This window comes from Neopsephotus bourkii, unplaced genomic scaffold, assembly GCF_033783945.1.
Source record: "Neopsephotus bourkii isolate Nb327-2 ecotype Australia unplaced genomic scaffold, CSIRO-AGI_Nbou_v1 NB_1825, whole genome shotgun sequence".
NCBI classification, from domain to species: Eukaryota; Metazoa; Chordata; class Aves; order Psittaciformes; family Psittacidae; genus Neopsephotus; species Neopsephotus bourkii.
The window spans coordinates 8,192,691-8,201,724 of record NW_026902298.1 but is presented as its reverse complement, the minus strand read 5'-3'; the positions used below and the strand labels follow the sequence as shown (position 1 = coordinate 8,201,724).

Below are 9,034 nucleotides of genomic sequence, written 5' to 3'. Positions count from 1 at the left end.
GTGATAAAAGCTTTAGGAAAACAATTCCCCCGGGATCCCAGCAAACGCTATATAAACACAAGTGGAAAACGTTTCTCTGCCGTTTTGGAAACTGCTTACACAGGAAAATAAGGAGTCTTTTGTCAGTGAAGCCAAGCCCTGTTTCCTGGGGAGAATAAACTACAGAAGTCACACCGGAGCTGTGCTGAGGACACGGTGGCACCGCTTCCTCACAGGGGAGAGGCCTTGGGTGCTCCTGGAATCACAGAATGGTTTGGGTTGAAAGGGACCTTAAGATCATCCAGCTCCAACCCCTGCCATGGGCAGGAACACCTCACACTAAACCATGGCACCCAAGGCTCTGTCCAACCTGGCCTTGAACACCGCCAGGGATGGAGCATTCACTACTTCCCTGGGCAACCCATTCCAGTGCCTCACCACCCTCACAGTAAAGAACTTCTGCCTTATATCCAAGTCTAAACTTCCCCTGTTTCAGTCTGAACCCATTACCCCTTGTCCTCTCACTACAGCCCCAAGCCTTTGGGCAGTATGCACACGTGTTGTATGAATTAAGGCTGCACATGGCTCCTTGCGTTGCTTCAGATGTTGTTCTCTGCAGCCCCGGCATGCAAGCGCTGGCACCTCCAGCCATTTCACTCACCAGAGCCATAGTTACACTGTTCAGTTGGTTAAGACCATCACCTCACAGCTCTGTGCCACACAAACGCTGCAAGGGTGCAGATGCACGGTACGGGGCTGAGGCCAGGTCGATAGTGAGAAGGCAAGCTGAGGTGATGGCATGCTGAGGTGGTGGGAGAGGGCTGAGGCAGCCGGAGAGGTCTACAGTGGTGGTGGGAGGGGGCCTGAGGTGCCTGAAGCAGGCCGAGGTGATGAGATCGGGGCGAGGGCTCGGGGCAGGGTCCTGCTCCCGCCCAGCGGGCGCTGCCCTCAGCAGGCAGCGGCTGTTAGTTGTCAGGAGCGGGCAGACCCGCCCGGCAGGGCCGTGCCGCGACACGCAGGCCGCGGGAAGGACTTCGATTGCGGGGCGACTCTGGCACACGCGGCGGTGATGACTGCAGACCTGCCCTGTTGCTCAGCCCTCAACGAGCACGCCTCCTACCCCGGGGCTCAGCGCCAGAGCCCTGGCACCCCTCCTTTCGGGCGGACACCCGTGGGCGGCGGGAGTATCGCTTGTAAGAGAAAGGAAAGGCACTCAGCAGGGTAGCAGCCCTGCCTGCGCGGGGCACCGAGTCTCGAACCCGGGTCCCCGGCGGTGCGAAAGGAGCCTCCCCGCGCGGTGCATTGTGGGCACGCACTGATTTATGCAGGAGCCGCGGAGGGCGCTGGGAGAAGCGGGAGGTGGCGGTGCTTGGTGCCCGGTGCCGGCGGCAGCGGCGATCGGGGCTCTCCGAAGCGTGAAGGGCTTTTACCGCCCCCTGAGGCCGCGGCGGCACCGCCGGGCCTAGGCTGCTGCGGGACGCAGCGGCACCTACCCGGCCTCCGCCGGCCCCTCGCCGGCCACCACGGACGTGGAGGAGGAGGAGGCGGCGGCGGCGGGCGGAGCCGGGCCAGGCCCGCAGGGACGCGAGTCCTCCCGCCGCGGGGGAGTTTGCCCCGCCGTTCGGTAGGGGCCGGAGGGAGGGCTCACTCTGTGCCGGGGCCTCCGCGGCCGGACTCACTTCTGAGGAGCTTCGCTGAGTCCCGGACTCTGTCCGCGGGCTGTGGGGCCGCGCTGCCGGCGTCGCTGGGGCCTCCGGCGGGGCGAGGGGAGGCCTGGCCCGGCTGGGTTCGGTGCTCCCAGTGAGGAGTGGAGGTGGGGGAATCAGAAAACCCCCATCTCCTCAACCGGCATCTTTGTTCGTCGGGCCCTGCCGCGGGGAAGAGGAGCGGCGAGCTCAGGCGGGAGCTGCCGGTGCCCCCGCCTGACTCTGGGGCCTTCCTCCCCCGCCTGTGCCTCCCGGCGCTGGCTCCGTTCTCGGCCGGTTTCTTTGACCCCTTTCGGCTTGGTATCTTGGTTCTGAAGCATCGTCGGTGGGACTGGCCGGGGCGAGAGCGGGAGGAGGACTAACGCAGAGGAAACAACAGGTCTCCCTTCTCGCCTTCCAAAGCGGTACCAGCGCCTTGCTCTTGGGATTATAAATGTTTGAACTAAGACCCAGGGAATTGGAAGGAGAGCCTCCCGCTGGAATTAAGAGAAGAGGAAAGAAGGGAGGCTTTTCCAAATCCTTTACGAGAAAGCTCGTGTCGTTTTCCCATGCTGTCCGTTCACTGTTTAATAGCGCGATTGTGACCTGAGTGCAATTTAAGAGCGATGAACTGTTGAAGCTTGTTGCACCACTGCATCGGACTGTATAAGTTTTTACTGTTCCTTTTCTTCAGCACATGATTCCTCCATCCCAGCTGTTGAAGGACCTATGGGGCATTAATAGAGGGATGGGAAGCTGAGACAGTTTATTTTCACATTCTTCTATTGTGGGGACTTGGCTGGTTAACTGAAGCTGCTGCTGCTTTTTACTGGATCTGCTGTTTTCTTGGCAGGTTTATTTGTTTTCATGTGCGCGGGGTGTTTCAATTGAATAGGCATTGGACTAGAGCTGAATGGATGCTTTGCGATCCGAAGGGTTTTTGGGGGTAGCAAAGTCCGACTGAAAACAGAGAACTGGTACTGCAGGAAACCTGGAGCCTGTTTTCCAAGCCTTTTTATTTTATTGAGCAAGGTAAATAACATAGTGGTGTTAAAAATACAGAGCTTATGGTAATCACGCATGAAAATGTTACAGAGCACTTCAGGCTGTTCCAGGTCTTTTAAAGTATTGAGAGGACCAACATTAAGACTCAGAAGTTTAATTGTTCTTTAAAACGTTCCGATACGAAGTGTGAAATTTAAGCCTGAAAACAAGCTTTGTGGTACCTGAGAACGAGCTGAGGAATCTATTTGTTTCTGATTTGCCTTAGGTTATTGCAGGATTGTGATGTTGAGAGGCTGGCTGAGGAACTTCACAAGTCTTAATGGCTCAGTGAGAGTGTGCAGTAATTAAATCAGTTTGTCTTCCCCATGCTTTTTAAAGACTTGATGTATTTAACCTCTTGTAAGGATCTGTTAGGGTCTCTTAAAAGTCCTTAAAGGTTAACAATAGTACAGTGCTTAATTTGCATTGTTAGCCGGGTTCAGACTCTGATTATTTTTGCTTACCTTCTGTTATCCACAGTGACAGCTGCTGCCACTTCATAAGGAGGTGTTTTGTTTTTTTTTTTTAATCTTCCTTTACCTGTGTATCACCTGAATTGGACTATTTGGATTTACCTGTAATTTACATGCATCACTTTTACCATAGACTTTCTACAGCCAGCATAAGCTCAAAGTACTGTTTGAGATACTATCTTTGTATGTTCCAAGCATTGGAAGAAGCAGATAATGCTTCTCAAAATATGCAGTGTAATCACTTACTAGCATAAGTCTGTAATTTTTAGTGGCACGCTGCACACCTTATCTCTGTTTTTCTTTAAAGAGCTCAGTAGCAGTTTACTTTTAAGAAAAATATAAATCCATTAAAATGAGATCACTGTGAAACACAGCTGTAAAAATCTGGTTTTGCAAGAAGTCACAGGATTCTCATTATGAAGCGATGCCTTGATTAAACGGGTTGTAAACCTTTTCTCTCTCAGTCTTAATGAAACAGTGGCAAACTCTAAGGTGTTGGCAGCCTTTGCTGATGCTATCATTGGGAAAGCTAAGGTAGTGTTCTGGGTAGTATCCCAAGTTCTTTCACTTATCCTGTTTAGATTTGTTTGACTTAGAAATTTATGGTCTTTGTTTTGTCTTATTTTGTTTCAAGATGATGTGTGAGGTGATGCCAACCATCAGTGAGGCAGAGATTCCCTCTGGGGGAAATGGAGGCCATGGTTCAGGTTCCCCGTTACAGTCAGATGCTGATTCCCATTTTGAGCAACTAATGGTATCCATGTTGGAAGAAAGGGATCGCCTTCTGGAGACACTAAGAGAAACTCAGGAGACGCTAGCGTTGACCCAGGGCAAGCTACATGAAGTTGGTCATGAGAGAGATTCATTGCAGAGACAGCTCAATACTGCACTGCCACAGGTATGGACATTTTGAAAGGAAGGTACCTTTTGATAATATTTGTATTGTTTCTGCTATTTTGTTGGCTTTTTTATGTATTTAATTTGCTGAAGAGTTATGTCAGAGGCAGATGAATCTAACTTGATACTTTCCTGAAGTATCTGTTGGTGCTTGCTCACTTGGAGAAAGAAAAGCAAGGCAAGGAGGGAACATCAGCCCTTTCCCTTCAGTATGCTTTCCTTGTTTTTGGCATTTCTTTGGCTTAGCCAGAGTGTGAAGCCATATCTACATTCTTTTGCTCAGTAGAACTTGATGGACTTTCTCCTGTCACTGTTTTTAATTGCCTGATTCGTTCATGGACTTAAGACATTCTGGGAAAGAAAGCAAGCCATTCTGTTACCAGTATGGACTTCAACTTAAAAACTTTCCAAGTTTGAGACTGCTACCTTGTGAATACATGCTCAGTGGTCATGGTATCAAAACACCATACTCATGGTCATCGAGTGTGGTGTTGAAGTCATTTAGCTCCTTTTGGACTGACTTCTGGAGAACGCAGTGTACCAACATACAACCTGTAGTGCTAAATGTGTTACGCAGGGCGGTAGTGTGTAGTTAGAAAAAGGGATTAGTGTCTAGAGAACTTCTGTGTTTTATTGATTCCAGTTAAGAAGAATACAGCTGAACTTTGAACACTTGGAAAAGCATTTGGTTGTAGGCAAAGCAGAGGCTGCTTTCAAGTGTCAGTTAACTGTTGATGACCTTGCACTTTCTAGTGTGGTTGGTTGTCCCAAACATGTCATGTTGATGTTATAGTTTAATATGTTATGCTAAGAATACTTATTATTTTTACAAATGTTTACATAGCCTTAAATATTGTAGTTACTGTTGATACCCTTTAAAACAACAGGTTTATATAATTACTGTATGACCCTTGGTATGTACTAGCAATTACTAAGGGGGAGAAACTAGGAAATAATACATGTTAATCTAGTTGTGTTACAGTGGTATGATGGAAATCAGAAAGGACAAGTTTCCAACCTTTGTTGCTCCCTGGGTTAAATCATGTGCTGCAGGCGAAAATCATTCATTGTTGTTTTTTTGGTTGTAATAATTGTGGCCTCTGTTTAGCTGCCATGTCAGGTACATTAATGGATGCCATTAACCAATTGCGTGATCTGTAAACTTGGAATTTGTGGCTGGGTAGAATCACCCAAGCTCTGAACTGTTCTGTTCCTCTTTTCCCTTTTCAGTTCTCAGCTTTCCTTCCTAAATCTAGTAAGCTGCTTAGTTTTTAAGTAAACACTTCTTTCTAAACATTTCTAAAAGATTAATGCAGTTAAAAACAATTCCTATTTTCAGGAATGTCATAATTGCAGAGTTTCTCATGAAATCTGTAGGGAGACCAAGTCTCAGTTGAGTTGAGAGAGAAATTTTACTATGTATATAAATATACAGGAGTGTATGGATTTTTGTAGATTGCTGTTGAAAACAACTGTTGGCTTAGTGTGAAACTATGACACTCTTGTTCTTTGTGCTGCTTGAGCTCAAATGCTTGTGGAAAGTGATAATTGATGGTGCTTTCAAAAGGCGAGAATGTTTTATTAGTCTTGCTTCAATCAGAAGTAACTGCTGTGTTTGACAAGTTTTTGTTATGGTGAAGAGTCAGTTGCTTCAGAGGTGTAAATTTCTGATGAGGAGAAACAATGTTGGGTATTTGGGGGTTTTTGAGCTCTAATAAGTGTTCCTTGGGAAAACTGCCGTGAGTGCAATATCTGAAACTACTCAAACTTTCTTGTTAATTATTTCAAGCTGAGCATTCTTTTGAACTACTGCCTCAAATGACCCATTGTTCAGCTGTGGATTGCAAGGAGGGGTAGAAGCAGGAGAACTTTAAATTTACTGACAACTATGCTGTATTTTTCTCAGGGAAGAAGAGATTTAGTAGTGTCCATTCTCTTAAGGTTAGAATCATAGAATAGTTCGGGTTGAAAAGAACCTTAAGATCATCCAGTTCCAACCCCCCTGCCATGGGCAGAGACACCTCACACTAAACCGTGTCACCCAGGCCTCTGTCCAACCTAGCCTTGAACACTGCCAGGGATGGAGCATTCACAACTTCCCTGGGCAACCCATTCCAGTGCCTCACCACCCTCACAGTAAAGAACTTCTTCCTTATATCCAGTCTAAACTTCCCCTGTTTAAGTTTGAACCCATTATCCCTTCGGACACTGCAAGCTCCTCTGAGGTCTCCATGCAGCCTTCTCTTCTCCAGGCTGAACAGCCCCAGATTTCTCAACCTGTCTTCCTCCAGTGCCCTGATCATCCTCATGGCCCTCCTCTGGACTTGTTCCAACAGTTCTTTTATCATAGTAATAGATTCATTTTACTAGATCACAGATTTAATTGTAAAGATCAGTTTAGTTGTACAGATATTAGTATAATTGCATGAATAACTAAATCAGTATGGAACTAACATATTCTTTCTCCCTCAGACTTGGTATGTAGCTTGCAACACATCTTTGTAGTTGATTTTGGAGTGCTTTGTCTTAAGGAGTATTGAATTGACTTGTTTGTATGTCTGCTTTTCCTGTTTTATGTATTTAGCTGAATCAGCCAGTTAGACTGTTCTGATGACTGATGGAAACTCCTTGTATAAAAGGAGGAATGCCAGATTGATTTCTTCTGTGCCAAAACCACTTCTCTGTTTTTAGTATCAAGGCACTCAATTTTTAATGGCATCCCTGCACTTAATTCCTGACATTCTCTGAGTTTCTCTTCCTAGGGAAGAGTCTCAGACTGTTGTGTACATAGTTAGAGAATGGCAAATGGGTACTTATGTATTTGCACATCTTGTAGATCATAAAAGTGAATGCAATTTAGTCTGCAGCAGTGATGTGCATTTTTGAGGTGCCAGGGAAGTTTACTTGTCTGGTATACCTGTAGTATGGTGGTCAGCCAGGAATTTAAAGGCATCATCTCTAACTCACAACCCATTAGCAGCTGTTTGGAGGAAGGAGACTTCCCTTGTGGATGTCTGGTTTGCAGAGAGAAGAGCATTTTAATGTTCTATAGATGTACTTTATCTGTGACATTTACACAGAGTAAAATCGACTGTGCGGTTGTTTTTGTATGGACAGCTGGAAATGAAACACATCAACGCTGTCTTGATAGAATAACTGGATTCTTGGCAATGCTTTTTGTTTTCTGGGAGTTACCTCCTATTACAGATTACCCCAGTTAAACTGCACTCTGACCTTGGAATGTGAACTTGATGACATGAAAATGCTGTGCCAGAACTTAAAATTGATTTTATTCTGCCTAGAATTTTCACAGGCAAAAAAAAAAAACAAACCAAAAACTTTTTGACTTTGAGAACTTAAAGAAGTTTTATTTTTAATGTAAACGCGTTCAGTTCTGATTTAATTATGGTCTTAGTGGATTGAATTATGCCCTTCACGTGCCTTTTAGAGTGTGTTCTACAAAATTTTAAAGAAATGTTTGTATGCTTAAAGTTAATGTGTGAAACATACAGGATGCTACTGCATTTAGAAGTAAACTTTTGAAGGTAGAAGAGGTCTAAGTGACTACCAGCTCTTGCTATTGAGGTGTTGCAGAGTAGGGTTCATTTTGCTGGTAGAGTGTAATGTAGATCATAGAATCGTAAAACCGTAGAATGGTTTGGGTTGGAAAGGACCTTAAAATCATCTAGCTCTAACCCCCCTGCAATGGGCAGGGACACCTCACACTAGAGCACAAGCCCTGTCCAACCTGGCCTTGAACACTGACAGGGATGGGGCAGCCACAGCTTCTCTGGGCAACCTGTGCCAGCACTTCAGCACCCTCACAGTAAAGAACTTCTTCCTTATATCTAACCTGAACTTCCCCAGTTTAAGTTTAAACCTATTAGCCCTTGTCCTATCACTGTGGTCCCTGATGATGTTTCTGTAAATGACAACAAAATGCTTGTTTTGGATGGAAGAGATGAGCGTTTAAGTTACAGAGACTCTGATACCTAGCACAAGTAAAAGTGCAGCTGATGAATTCACAGCAGCTTATATCAGGATGACAATTTTAATATGTAAGCTTATAAAACTCTTTAACAGATGTAGACATATTATGTTTCTGTAATACAGCAACACTTATTAAGATCATCTTAATCTTTCATTTCAAGTCTTTTTGTCTTAAATTTATGATACTTTGTTTTCATTCCTGTGCAAGATAAGTAAAATACATTTTTTCAGTGTATACATAGGGGCGGATGAGAACTTTGTTAGAGGCTTTGTGTGTAAATAAGAACCTTGTACTGTAATATGGAGGAAAAAAAAATGCTGCCTGTAATTTTGGCTTGGCTTTGGCTTTACTGGGTTGCCCAACAAGTCTTAATTGAGTCTGCAGCAGGCCACCTTTAGTTGCTTTCTAACTATAGGAAATACCTTATCACTACTGCACATTTCACTTAAAAATAGCATGTGTTTGTTTATGTTTATATTCAGTTAAAGTAGGGTACATCTTTATAGAATTACCTTCCTCACACAATCTCAGAAATACTGTTCAATGTCTCACATGAGAAATACCTAAACACTTGGTCCAAGGACTGTGCTGGTATTGTTTTATAATGGTGAGCTGAAGGAGTTAGTTGCCATTTTAATAATGGTGGTGTTTGGATTTCCTCCAGACAAGTTTTAAATAATACAGGATGTCATAGATGTGGAAATAAGGTTTTGAATTGTACATAATATGAAGAACACAGTTGCAGAAAGTACATTAAGGAAAGGGCTTGCCAAACTTTGCAGCAGCTGAAATTTCCTTTTTTTAAGTGCAGATCCATTTCCAGCGTTCACAGCTGTTCAGGCTTGAGGTGACATAGCTTTTACTTCTTATTCTTGTAAGATGTGGCACTGACTTCCAAATAAAAGACATGAATCTCAGCAGAGAGCCCTGTGTCCACAAATGATAGTGATCCAAATGGTTTTCAG

General features: G+C 44.9%; 1 protein-coding gene across 9 annotated transcripts in view; it reads left to right on the top strand.

Moving 5' to 3' along the window:
• Nucleotides 1-1,778: 1,778 nt before the first annotated feature.
• The window catches only part of PPFIA1 (PTPRF interacting protein alpha 1), a 60,586-nt gene continuing 53,330 nt past the window's right edge, over nt 1,779-9,034 (top strand). For 8 of the 9 annotated variants that reach the window (XM_061343558.1, XM_061343557.1, XM_061343552.1 and 5 more), the window contains exons 1-2: nt 1,779-2,696; nt 3,816-4,079. In XM_061343558.1, the coding sequence (XP_061199542.1) occupies nt 3,816-4,079 (264 nt within the window). In that variant the 5' untranslated portion in view covers nt 1,779-2,696. The remainder of the gene's footprint in view (nt 2,697-3,815; nt 4,080-9,034) is intronic. The other variant, XM_061343555.1, reaches the window with a different exon arrangement.